Source organism: Eptatretus burgeri, chromosome 9 (genome assembly GCF_056783735.1).
Source record: "Eptatretus burgeri isolate ZD-2024b chromosome 9, Ebu_testis_v1, whole genome shotgun sequence".
Lineage (NCBI taxonomy): Eukaryota > Metazoa > Chordata > Myxini > Myxiniformes > Myxinidae > Eptatretus > Eptatretus burgeri.
In genome coordinates this window covers 96,286,490-96,300,756 of record NC_140969.1, presented here as the reverse complement: position 1 = coordinate 96,300,756, position 14,267 = coordinate 96,286,490, and the positions used below count along the sequence as shown (strand labels likewise).

At 43.2% G+C, this 14,267-nt stretch overlaps 1 protein-coding gene across 2 annotated transcripts in view; it reads left to right on the top strand.

Annotated features, from left to right (window-relative positions):
* EPB41L4A (erythrocyte membrane protein band 4.1 like 4A) overlaps nt 1-14,267 on the top strand; it is an 85,982-nt gene that overhangs the window by 42,000 nt on the left and 29,715 nt on the right. For both annotated transcript variants that reach the window (XR_015061927.1, XM_085896234.1), the window contains exons 8-11: nt 1,415-1,502; nt 1,620-1,708; nt 6,046-6,109; nt 13,162-13,253. Coding sequence is in view for 1 of the 2 variants with exons in the window: in XM_085896234.1 (XP_085752360.1) it covers nt 1,415-1,502; nt 1,620-1,708; nt 6,046-6,109; nt 13,162-13,253 (333 nt within the window). In the remaining variant the exon portion in view is untranslated. The remainder of the gene's footprint in view (nt 1-1,414; nt 1,503-1,619; nt 1,709-6,045; nt 6,110-13,161; nt 13,254-14,267) is intronic.

Sequence of the window (14,267 nt, the reverse complement as noted above, 5' to 3'; positions counted from 1 at the left end):
CCATCGTTCCTTCCCAATTCTATATCCAGGCGATGCATGTCGTCATCGCCGGGCGCCGAAGGAAGGGAGTACTCAGTTTTTACTCTTTGGTTGTTTGTTTGTCTGGGTGATATCTCAGCCATCCTTTGAGCTCGGAAGCTGAAATTTAGGGACAAAAGTGAAGATGTGCTTTGGGAAAAACGGTGTGTTTTTATTGTTTGATTAATTGATTAATTGATTGATTACTTGATTATTATCGATTTATTAATTCTTTCTTTTCTTTCTCATCTGGGCAATATCTCGGGCCCCTTTTGAGCGAGGAAGCTGATATTTGGACACGATGATGAACAAGTGATTTGGCTATATAGGGTATTTTTGATTTATTGATTAATTATTCATTTTTCGACTAATTGTTTGATTTTCAAAAAGTTTGAGATTTGGATGAAACAGCAGTGGTTTTGGTAGTATACCATTCTAAGCCATCCATCCATCCATCCATCCATTGGGACCATACTCTGTGCAGAGAGTTGGTGCTGCCTAAGCAGTCTCCTTGGCTATTTGGCACAATCCAGGACGGGTCACCACTCAGACACGGGATACCAGCAAGCTGGTACTCATTTTTGCCGACCTCGGAAGGATGACAGGCAGAGTCGACCCCACCTGGTATTAATCGAACAGCCGAGGGGGATTTGAACTCAGAATCCTCGGATCCCAAGCCCACCACCCTAACCATTAAGCCAACACCAGGCATACTTTTAGCCAATTGATTAAGAAATTCATTATTTTACAATTATTACTTGTTTATTTTAATTATGCAATTGATCAAGTAATCCATCAATTATTTTACTCCACTGCTCCCTCCCAATTCTGTCTCCATGTGCTGCATGGCAGCATCGCTGGGCGCCGAAGTTTGTTTGTTTGTTTCCATAATCTCGGCTCATGGAAGAGCTCGTAATTGTTTTTATGGCCAATTGATGGTGTTGCAGTACTTGGACAAGTTCTATAGGGTGATGTATGTTATTGGAGTCAAGCACAGCCCCTGGGAAATGGGCGTGGCACATGAGAGGGTGAAGAAGAGGCCGCCGTTGTGGCTATGTAGGTTGCCAATTGACACTGTTCTATTGTGATCAATAAAGTCTCCATCTGTTGCAGTGTATATGGGTGATGTTTCAGACTGCTTCAGTAGTTTTTTTTTTTTAAAACGATATTTAAAATCATTATTTTATTAAAATTTTAGTACATACTTTAACACTGCATGGGTTATCATGTTCTTTGACCTCTAGTTTGTTGAAGCAATGAACTGCTGACCTTTTGTTTCTACTCTTGTTTTAAAATGAGCAAATGTTGCAGAAGGCAACAAAGACTGTGGTGATAAATTTTGTGTTCTCGTCATGATGATGTTCTTTTTTTTTTCTTTTCTTTTCTTTGTTATCAGGGGTCTAACACCAGGGGAAGCTGAGCAGCGTTTTCTTGAAATTGTCCAGATGCTGGATATGTATGGAGTGGATATGCACCCTGTTTTCGTAAGACATGATTACTTGATATGTCATTGTCGAAGATAAAACTTCCACTCTTTGTATAATTGCAAGAACATTGTCCTTGTGTGCCGTCGTATAATAAACATCATTGTTTTTCATTAGGGAGAAGACAGGATTAACTATTTGTTGGGCCTCACTCCCAGTGGAGTTTTGGTGTTCAGAGAAAAGGTCCAGGTTGGGCAATATCTCTGGTAAGTGTTCACGTATCAGTCATCAGCATGCCGCCTTGCTGGGTTGTCACCTTGTAGGTCGTGATGGGATACAATTGTTCGGGATGGATAAATGCCTCTTAATTTTATTTTTCATTGTGTATGAGGACTTGGTTCCAATGCACAGTGGACCATGGGTGTTGAAAATCCTGATGATGTTCCACATTATAATTAATCAATGTGATCATATATCATGGCTGGTGCTATCCTGCGTTTGACTTTCCAAGTGGGATTTGAAATGTCATACCCACAATAATTCCCTTCCCTGGTTTCTTCGCATTCTCTCGTATGCATTCCTCATGGGATCTGATGACACTGTCAGTCCTCAAAGAGAAGTGACATTTTCCTTAAAAATTATTCCATTCACTCAGGGGCACAGAACTGTCAACCTGTGAGTTGCACGATCTTGCTTTGCTCGATTACTTCCTGTTGAGAAATGTTTAATACCGCTGCAGTTCACCAAATTACGAGGCAGTAAGATACACGGGTACATGACACCATCTGTTATGTTATTTTATGGAAAGGTCAAGTCCAATTCCAGTAAAACCATGGCAGACAGACTATGTTCAAGTTCCGTCTACAACGAGCTCCAACAGGAAATACTGGATCACAGTCGCTGCAGTTTGTATTTTGCATATTCTTCTTGCGTGTTTGTGATTTGGTTATCTGCCGAGGCTAACATTGGACAGGGATTGCTTTACGCCGACATTTTCTGTCTGCTTCTTTTTTGTCCAATAGTGAGATGACATGGGGTAAAGAGACAATCTACTGTCAGTGGGGCAGTGGGGTGACATTTGTACTGAACAAGCAGCAGAATAAAGGAACAGGAAGGAAACGCTAGAGAGGAGAGGAGAGGAGGGAAGGGAAGGTTTTCTGTCCCCATATGAAGGTACTTCCTGTACATTATCAAATCTTCACTCAACGTTTTACACAAGTGGATTCAGTTATACCTGCAATTGAAATTCAAGTCATTTAAGCTCGACTCATTATTCTACATATAATTAATAATTGTTAATCACCCCAAGTATGTGCAATCTCATGTGATTATGCACGCACCATATCATCCATTGTGGTGAGCCATGGCTCATGTTCACGATGATCCTCTCTCAGCAGTATGCCAATGCCATCTTAACAGCAAAACACAAACAAACCCATTCTTACGAAAACAATCTTTTGTTTTATTTTTGGAATTTGTTCCATTCCATGCATATGATGCACCTCTCGTACTCCACAATTGTGCAATTCCCAGGTGTCTTATCTCGGCAATCTTGGTGGACATCTTCACATGGCATACTCATCTCCAAGTTGCGTATGCATGCTTTGTTTGATCATTTATCGATGTCCATGTGGATAATGAAAATGTTTTTATCCAAATTTAAAAAAAAAAATTTATCCTGCTTTTCCCAGGTCCTTCGTTATAAATATCGTAGCATTTTCAATGTTCTGCGGTCAGTGGTTTGGGAGGAGATGCAAAACTGATGCACAGACGTTGGATCTTATAATATATTGTCGCGTCTGAGGGTCTGTTAACATGGAATTCCTCAGAGCTGGGGGATTGTGCCGGGGTGGGGGGGGAATGATGTGCATATGTAAGCCATCATTCATTATCTAGGTGCCAAGTTTGAACAAGATCGGTAAATGCATGTCCGAGAAATGGTTGGGGTACACGTTAAAGTAACAAAATGGCCACCAGTCGGCCATCTTGGTTTTGATTTCGAAAATAAATGACGTGCTTATTTATACCATGTCTACATATGCACGTGTGTTGTCTTTGTGCCAACTGCAAATAAAATCAGTCCATACATGTCCGAGAAATGGTTGCGGATGCACGCACGCACGCACACACAGACGGACACGAAAATCGAGACCAAATCCATAAGCCCCCGTTTCGGACCAAGTCCAATGTGAGCTAAAAAGCACAAGGTAGAGGGCGGGCGATAAGCCGCTGTGAGAAATGGAACAAACCAACAAGTCAGAAGACGCGAAAAGGGGAACGGGGATATGCAAATTTGTATACATTGAAAGATAAATAAAAGCTCAAATCCGAACACACGAGGTGCCACAGATCACACCTGGACAACAATAATAATGCAGGCGGAACTTCCCTTTTCTCGATGATGCACAGGGTGGATGCAGTTCAACACAATGCAGCCCGTTTTAAGGACGCAGGTGCAAGATTAGAGCCAGTGATGATGGTGCCGAGACAAAGTTACGGCCACGAGCAGGGCCATCAGCCTTTAACTTGGCCACATGGTCCCCTTTGTCCTCTTTTAGACAGAGGCCTCCTCGCCCTCTAAAAAACAGAGGGTAATTCCAGCCAAGGTCGATTCCAAGCGAGCTCTCTGTCCTTTCCACACGAGCCTCTCCTGGTGCTGTCCTGGTGGACTCTCGTGCATGAGCCTCTCTTGCACACTGTTCTCCTCTGGTGGATTCACCAGTCTCCTCTCTCTTACACAAGCATATCCTGTACTCCTCCTTGTGGACTGTCTGGTTGACTCTCATGGTGAACTCTGGTTCTCTAATGAGCCTCTCCTGTCCTCTATGCTCGTCGATAGAGTTCTCTTCTTCTTCTTCTTCTTCCTGGGTGGAGTATCCCTCTCGGGTGCCACCCACGGTGGTAGCCCCTATAAAAATATATGTACATCTTTCCTCCAGGCTCCACAGCCCACTGTGCCACAATGGCTGGCACACACTGACCAGAGATCATAATTGGCCTTTTTGCACACGTGACGTGTGCTTCTGCGATGGGAAGTCCTCACCATGAGCATCGCCATGGATTATGTCTCACACTGTAAAACTGCATAACCTGCAAAGAACAACCGTCCATCTGCCACCCAGACGATTGTTCTCGCTAATGAAAACCTTTCAACCAGAAGGCACGTGATGTGATCGGCAGGTAAATCGAAACTTGTGAAGTGTGACGAACACTTCCTCGATCTACATTGGACATAGTCCTACATTAAAGTGTCACCTCCAACCCAGAGGCCTCGAACCGGCGACTTTGTCAAACAGACAAATATTATGTGGTCAACATCAGTTAAACATCAAACGGAGCCGCCTATCCGGATTTTGAGCTGATTTGCCCTCATCAGGATGGCATAACAATAAATATCTACCCGCCAATGATGACCACATTAGATGGACCTCCTGCCTGTTATGGAGCATCGCCGTGGATTATGTTTCGCGCGGTAAAACTGCATAATCCGCAAAGAACAACCATCTGTCTGCCACCCAGACGATTGTTCCCGCTAATGCAAACCATTCAACCACACTCCACGTGTTTCGATTTACCCGCCGATCACATCACGTGCCTTCTGGGTGAATGGTTTGCATTGGTGGGAACAATGATGAGGCAGCAGTGCTGTGTTGGTGATGTGTTGGTTTAATTTATGCACATGACGTTATCGTCATGTCATAGTCAGCACGCTTCTTTCATTGAATTTAATGTACCTGGCTGCAAACCTCCTGACTGGTGATCAGCAGGGCAGAGACAATGTGCTCACGTGCAGGCGATACTTGTTGCTGACAGGTCGTGCAGGAATTGCCGTGATGGGACTCCATCTGTGTACTGTTGCCTCATCAAGTTAGGGGGTTCTATTCAGTATACACACACATACACACACATACACCGTAGTATCCATCCATCCAATGGGACCATACTCTGTGCATAGCATTGGTGCTGCCTAAGCAGTCTCCTTGGCTATTGGACACAATCCTGGACGGGTCACCACTCCGACACAGGACACCAGCAAGCTGTCACTCATTTTGCCGACCTCGGAAGGATGATAGGCAGAGTCTAACAGCAGGATTTGAACTCAGGATCCTTGGATCCCAAGCCCACCACCCTAACCATTAAGCCAGCACCAGGTATATGTATTGGTATATATTAATTAATTCATGGGTTTTGAAAGTCGAGATGGTTTTCTTTTATTTGTATTATTATTTAAACCTTCACTTTGAGGAGGTAAATACCTTGATGAAGCAAGAACTATTGAATGTTGATTAATAAATGTGAGTTTTAAAATGGGGATGACGTGAATTATTTCCACAAATAGGATGCTCTGCTTAATTTATGATTCAAAATGACAACACGATGCTGATCTCAGTTTATCCTCATCATTTAAAATTGTTGGCCAAATGCTGCCTTTTAAAAATTATTTGTTTATTTTTTAAATATTATATTTGTTGCACTCTTTCCGCCATTCTTGCATCTCATACTTTCAGGCTTCATGTTCCTTTGTTGACCGGCAGTCTATCGTCTGATAGTTCTGTTTGAAGTTGTGCAAACTGTTCATATTTCTTCAACCTTTATTTTTCAGGCCTCAGATCATGAGGATAAACTTTAAAGGAACCCACTTTGAGTTGAGAGTCCGAAGCAAGGATGTAAGTCATTATGGTTTCACTGCCATTCTTCATTACACAATCTCATGAGTTTCTTTCTGTTCTTATTGCATTTCAACAACCTTACACAAGATGAAATGGACAAATGAAGAGGCCAGTACACACTTGGTTTCACTGCACATCACAATGAATGAACTTGTGCATTTATTTGACTTTCATTTTTGAACAAATTGATTCAAAACGAGTGTTACGTGGTAGTCTGAATTGACGTTCAAAGTTCTACCAAATTGCCATGGCAATGCAGTGTTTTTTTTTTCTAAATTTAAGGTTGTGGTAGTAATTAAAATTGAATTCCATTCCTGCCCACCTCATCTCTGCCCATTGTTTCTTCACCTGATGAATATCGTGTTTCAGGTAGTTTGCAGAGCAGTCATGGTGGGCCCCTGGTATTGGAAATGATGAGATGAGAATATTTTCTCTCTCTGTCTCTGTCTCTGTCTCTTTTCCCTGTTCTCTTTCTCTTTCTCTCCTTTTCCTCCCTTTATAATGGGGTGAGGTCCACTGGTACCAATCCCCTGCCCTGCATCAACCACAACACTCCTCCACTTCCCCCTGTCCTCAGTCAACTCTCTCCACTCTCCAACCATCCCCACCTTATTGATATCCATCCTCGCATAATCTTCCCATCTCCCACCATGATCTACCTCGTTTACTCCTACCTTGCTCCATCAACCTATCCGCTTCAGTTGGCTTTTTATCAATCTCCCCGTCAAACTCATCCGCACACCAATCTCCTCCCTCAGTTCATCCAGCCTCCTTTTATCCACCCTCTTTCACTCATGCAATTCTGCGAACCCAGTTGTTCTCTCAGATCTGCAACCTCTTTTTGTCTCTGTGAGTGCCTCTGTCTCCAGATCATAAATGGTAGGCTGGCATCACACAAGATCCCAAAACTTTCCCTTTCAATTTCCTTGATATTTTTCTGTCTGCCATTAATCCCTCCACCCTCCTACATGCATTCACACCCACCTGAATCGTCTTCCACACCTCCACCTCCAACTCACTATCCCTGGTCACTGTCCCCCTCCCCCTCCCCCAGATTCTCAAACCTATTTCCCTGTGTGATCTCCTTCCCTTCTAACCTGATATCAATTTATTTTCTCTGCTGTCTGACCCTCATCACCTCAGTCTTCTCCATACTCATCTTCAGTTCATGCTTCCCGCATGCCTCCTTCAACTCTCCCAATACCTCCTGCATCCCCCACTTACTCTTCATTATAACAGCCAGATCATCCGCATATAACATCCTCCCAAGAATCCCTTTCATGTTCACCTTCCTGCGACCAGCTCCATGACGGTGATAAACATGAGTGGGCTGAGAGAGCTTCCCTGCTTCAAACTGATGTTCACACTGAACTCAGACATCCTAGGACCAAGCAATATGCTTCCCTTCGTTCCCTTGTACAACCCTTCCACCAACCTAACGTCTGCTTCCGGCACTCCCATCCATCTGTGTCGCCATCACCATCTCTCTCGGGACAGTGTCGCAAGCCTTGTCCATGTCACAAACTCTGGTGAATAAGTTATCATCCACATAAAGCATCCAGCATTGATAAACGAAAAGTTGAGCAAAATCTTAATGAGGTGACAGAAGCATCAAAATTGACTTCAGTTGTGAAGACATAATGACTTCAAAATTGACCCATAGACTTAGCTATGAGGAGCAGCTGATGGAGACAGGGCTTGATACACGAGAAAGGAGGCAGTTATGAGGTGATATGATAGAGATGTTTAAGATAATGAAAGGTATAGATAAAATAAGTGCAGATGAATTGTTCAACAGAGTAGACAGTGATAGGACCAGGGACCATAGCCTGAGAGTAAAGAAGAGGAGCGTTAAGACGGTAGTAAGGCAGGGAACTTTCACTCGGAGAGTGAAATGCATGGAATGGTCTCCCTGGAACGGTCGTGGCAGCAGAAACGGTAGATGAGTTTAAATTGGAATTAGATGGGTACCTGGAAGTTATAGAGATGGAGGGGTATGGAGATGGAGATAGGACTTTTAGGTAGTTTGAGCATGGTGGGGTGATTGTGTACATGTGTACGGAGTGCTGTTGGTGGGGGTCTCGTCAAGGGCTGTTGTGCGGTTGATGTGCTTGTTTAAAAAACACACAACATATCTATACCCCCTCCCCTGAGGAAAAAATAAAAATATAAAATACAAAAACTTCAACAACAACAAAAAAACACTACTTAAAAAATATATATATATGAAATTGCATTCTCCTCTTTGAATCTTTACGCCAGGGAATCTCGTGATATACCCACCACAAATTGCATTAGAAACCATTCAAGTGTTTTTTCACTCCAAATATACCATAGAATGACGTACTAAAAGTCACCGAAAATCCAAGTAGGGGAACATGTTTATTTTCCACGATGGCCGCCAAAATGGCCGCCAAAACTGATAATTTTAGAATCAGCCCTATATCAGCAAATAATTGCACTAAAAATATTATGTGAAACACTTAGGTGTATGTTTCTGGACACAATAAACATATTTCTGAGATTTTTAAACTGGTCACACACTTCAAATTCAAAATGGCCACCAAAATGTCTTCCAAAATGGCTGCCAAAACTTAAATTTAAAAATAGTAAAATATCAGCAAATATTTGCATATATAAACCACACGCTTATTGTGAGCATCAATAAACTATTTTCAGGCATTTTTATGTGTTCCTGTTGAATTCCATGTGACAGAGACAGTCTTTATGTTGTCTCTGATGAAGCATCAGGAAGATGCCCTCATGCATCAAATTCAAGATGGTCACCAAGATGTCTATCCAGTAGCCTTATATCGTTCATGTTTTTATGATTTGTGACCGAGATTCATGTTGACATCTTGAAATCAGTATAGGCCCTAGTTGAAAATGGTACACTTTTAAAATAATACGAGTGTACAGAATACTAAACCTTTGTTGGATACGCGCATTACATATCATCAGTGTCACTTTCTGGATCAGGCAGAGTCACATTGGAGCAATGGAGTCCTTTGCATTCCATACATGCTGGAGAACATTGTAGCCCATACTTTACACAGCCGCATCTTCCTGTACAGTCTGTCTTGCAGGAACAGTTGATTGCTTCCAGAAGATACTCAGGTGATGGTTTCAAGTTTGTGTGAACAGGAAACATCTTCCCATCGCTGATCTTCCATCCCCAATCCTCAGCACACATATCGACCCCACTCCATTGCTGGACCTAATGATAAACGCGCTGGCTATGGTACTGAGCTGCTGATGATGTGGGAGGAAAGTTGCGAGGTTTTACACAACTTGTGCTGGATGAAACCTTCTGGTGGAAGCGTTGCAGTCGAAGGGCGTCCAGTCTATCACCGGGTTTACCATTATACAAACAAACTAGGGCATTTTTTCCAGCTGTCACAATGTCGTCGTGTGTGGCACATGGGTGTTTTAAGATTGAAGCCTGCTGCCGGAAATGTTCACTCGACTTGAGTTTCTTCAGAGCCACCGGTTTCCCAATGCCGAACAATCTGGATGTGGTATCGCATCCCAGTATGGCATGAGCAAAGAGAAGGTGATCACATATATCCTTACCAAGTGCGGCTTGAACTAGCTTGATGTTCCAGCATCTTGGTGTCTTCTTTGAATTAAACTTTGGTTGAGGTCTGGAATAAATGTCAAAGGATGTCTCTGATGCCTGACTGCAGAGGGGCACAAGTAGGTCAGTGTCGTCCCCAATTAGGACAGTGTTCTTTTGTCTGCTGATGCAATAGTTTTTTGCACCATCAGGACATCTGCATCAGCCTCTGCATGCAATACTTCAGTACCATGCTGTTCAAAGTGGTCGCTGAGCAGATTTATAAATCGCTGTTTATTTGTCTTGTTGGCGAGAAAGTCTTCTCTCTTCAACGGACACACCATTTCTCTGGTGAAATGCACGGGGGCACTGATACTTCATTTGGTCCGTTTACCATGTGTGACATCTTTGGTGGACGGCCCACCTTCGTAACCATCAAATACAATGATGGCAGGGTCATATTTGCCTGCAAAATACTGCACGTACCGACTACAAATGGCGTCATATGTCTCGCCACCATTCCATGAAATTCTGTGCAAGAGAGCACCACCATCTCGGACATGCTGCATGTTATTCGGTCGGCTAGATGTCCAAGAAGCATCAGGAAGTTGTTTCCACATTGCATCAGCCAATGTAGGTTTGTCGGGTGCAAGCAGTACGTTGGTCGTTTCAAACAGTGCTGGTGGGTAACTACAAAGTTCATATGTGAAAACTTCATTCAGATCCCCACGGTGCGTCCCTACAGTAACCAGACGCTGGAACAGCAGTTGTGGGTCTTTTAACACAGACTCGGTGTGTGTCTTCACAGCTGGTTTTGGCCCATAGGATTATAACTTGATATTTCTTCTTGAATACATATTCCAAGACTTTTTGACCAACCATTCCATCCAAAATCTTCTTTCCAACATTGACGACATTGTCAACATTGACCGAGTCACCTGCAGTAACTCCAGTGTCGATGCTGTGTAAGCACGAATCATCATCAAATGGGCTTTTTGATGACAGAAATGTCATGATCTTGCGTGTGTCATTTGTGTCCCTCTCTGTATGTGCTGTAGTTAAGTCTTTATGTTGGTCGTTGGTGGAGTAGCGCACCGACGTGTACTCTTGCAAGGCATTGTTCACCTCTGCACAGATAGTATAGGGTTCAATAGTACCCATGCGATTCTCTGTGATTCCTCCATCCCTCTCCCTCTAGTGGGTCCTCCCGTAGTCTTCAGGCTTCTCATGAGAACCTGCTCAATTACCAGGTCAGTTGACAACCCAGCCCAGTAACGGTCTGTATGTCGCACTACATGGAATCCATTCTCAAAGTGTTGTTGAACTTCAGGATGTTGTACTGGTAACTGAGCGAGTCGCTGGAGATACACGTACATTGATTTTGTGTATAAATTGTGACCAGCAGCTGCCAGGTAAGGTAAGCATATCATGCAAGACCTGCAAGTGCAAATTCCAGTCTCCATTACGTTCCGATTTGATGAATTTCCGAACAATACCAATCATGTCCATAATTGAAAAAATCAACATGTTCCCCTGCTTGGATTTTCGGTGACTTTTAGTATGTCATTCTATAGCATACTTAGAGTGAAAAAAACACTTGAATGGTTTCTATTGCAATTTGTGGTGGGTTTGGTGATATATTTTCATAGATTCCCTGGCCTACTTGTGTTGATAAATTTGTATGGTGTTGATGTGAAGCAGGCATGATGGGCTGAAATGCCTCCACCTCTGTCTGATTTCCTTGTAAAATCAATGTCCTAACTATCGATCTTGAAGATAGATGGCAAATTGCATTGTTCTTTTTTTAAGTTGCAAAAATATATTGTGCAGATGATGTTGAAAATTTCATGGATCCAGTACCAATGACTTGCTGAGATGGGGATGAGGCATATTTGTAAAATGACCATCGCTAAAGTAGGCAACCATTCCGTGAACTATACGAATGGGACCGATTCAAATACTCGCCGGTTCAAGCTGTTACGGCATGGGAATCCACCCAGTGTAGTTTTCTAGGTGGCCTGATTCAAGGGCCCAGCATGGCCATTCAAGGACAAGTCGCTCAGCATGGCTGGGGTTACTAAGACCTCCACAAAGATGGTAATTTGAAGTGAATTGTATGAAACCTTTTCTTGTGTCTTAAACCCAGCTCGGTTGCAGACTGTGAAAGCATGAACTCATGCCAGTTGTTGCTTACTCAGCAAGACTACAATGCTGAATGAATTTCGTGGCCAATACTAGTGCAGTATACAGTGACGTTCTGCCTTTGTAACTATAGAAGATCCCATAGAACAGTGGCTCTTAACATTTTTTTTTGGTGCCCGCACCCCTTCAGTTCTCAGAATGTTTTCTCATACCCCTTGTAAAAAATTATTGACTTTAAGGCAGGTCTTTGAATTAGATTATTTGCATTCCTTCAGTTACTTTGTAATTGAGCCAGCCGGCATGTTTCACACCCCCCCCCCCAGAAATGACGTTTCACACCCCCAGGGGGGTGCATGCACCCCAGGTTAAGAACCACTGCTGTAGAAGGTGAAAGCCTGTCGTTTTTAACAAAAGCCTTTCATCTGAGAAGAGCCATTGTGAATTTAGTTGTCAAGGAGTGACAGACCAAATGGCCATCCTCCGACATGTTGGAAAACTAACTTCTGGTAGTTTTAAAGTTACCTTTTATAAACACAGTACCGTTGTTCGCATCTCACTTATAGCATTTGACAGGTTCAAAATTTGGCTTCTTGCATTGATTCAGAATTCCTGAAACTTCAGTCGTTTTTCATAAAAAAAAATTCAAACAACTGTGAAAGGAATGTGGGTGGACATGATTCAAGCAAGAGGGTCCTCCTGGCTCAGAGTCAGCAAGCACAGTTGAGGAAAGATGGAGAGTCTTTTATCCAAATGTTTTCTTCGTAAATGTGAGCACACAAGATCCTGGGAGGCGGTTTGGGACCATGACTTCATAAAGCACCAATGTCTTCATGCATTGGCCTGGTGTTGGCTTAGTGGTTAGGGTGGCGGCTTGGGATCCTAGAGTCCTGAGGTCAAGCCCCGTTGGGCCGCTGAATTAATACACCAGGAGGTTGACTCAGCCTGTCATCCTTCCGAGGTCGGCAAAATGAGTACCAGTGTACTGGTAAGGGAGACACTGCATCAGCGGCATAGCCGCGTCCCAACCAATGATGCAACCAGCAGCCACAGGCTGCGAGAGAGAGAGAGAGAGAGAGGGATAGAGAGGGATAGAGAGGGATAGAGAGGGATAGAGAGGGATAGAGAGGGATAGAGAGGGATAGAGAGGGATAGAGATAGAGATAGAGATAGAGATAGAGATAGAGATATCATGCATTTATTTGTCCATTCTTTGATTCCTAAATCGTATACTGTATTCCCAAAATAGTGATCAACCTGCAGTGTTATTTGGGAATGTAACGTGTAACTTCAAATGATAAATCGAGGTTGATAATTGCATGTGATGTTTTGTGCGGTTGTTTTTATGTCACAGAATGGTGAAATGTCATACTACTTTGAGGCATCAAACAGGGCTGCTTGCAAAAAGCTGTGGAAATGTTGTGTTGAAAGCCACACCTTCTTCCGGTAAGTATAAAGTACAGGTATTGCATGATAATCCATATTCGTACCACAAAGCCAAAGGAAGAAGGGTATATGAGAAGAGATGGGGAGGAGAGAGAAAGACGGTGATTGGAGGTGGGGTGAGGGGTACAAAATGAACATTTACCTCCGCTTACCAAAGGTAGACGAAGGTTATGGTTTCACCCCTGTCTGTCTCTGTCTGTCCCAGATCTGTGAGCAGGCTATCTCAAAAGGTTATCAACGGATTCGGGTGAAATTTGGTACACAGGTTGAGTGTGTGACAATGATGAATTGATTTGATTTTTGTAAATACCTGGATCCGGATCTGGATACTTGAATTCTTAAAGGATTCTCAACCATTGAGAGATTATGCCAAAAACGAAATGTTTCATCATTTTTCAAATGTTATGGAAGGATTCTGACAATTTCGTGGAAAGTTTGGTTGTTTCTGACGATTCCGATGAAACCGGGATGAATTGATTCAATTTTGGTGAAGATCCGTATCTGGCTCATCAGTGCGCTACAAAACATATACTTTTCAGCCTGGCAGAGATATTTGCTCTACTGAGTGCCGTTGTAGTTCTAGCCGGTTTTCATTCTCTCCACGGTTTTACCAAATCACATTTTTACAGCGCGTGCGCTGTATACAATTGCACCGAGTTTGAAATGTCCCCGGCGTCTACCACGTCTCCGGTGTCCCCCCGTCCCCGTCCCCCGCCCACGTGCCTCAAGACAGCCAATGGCGGCCGTCCGGTAGATGCAGTGCGTAACCTAGACGGAAATGGCGACAATTGACGGAAATACCCGAGTATTTCAATGGAAATTTGTGAAACTAATGTGTTATATATGTGAAAACCATTTAATTTATTGCTTGACAGAAAAAAATGAAGAAACGCGCCCCTCTCATGTATGAAGGAACGAAAGATGTCATTTCCGTCCACCATGGCATTTCGCGCCAAAAGACGTCATTTCCACCCACCATGGCATTTCGCGGCAATCGCCGAATGCTGAAAGCTA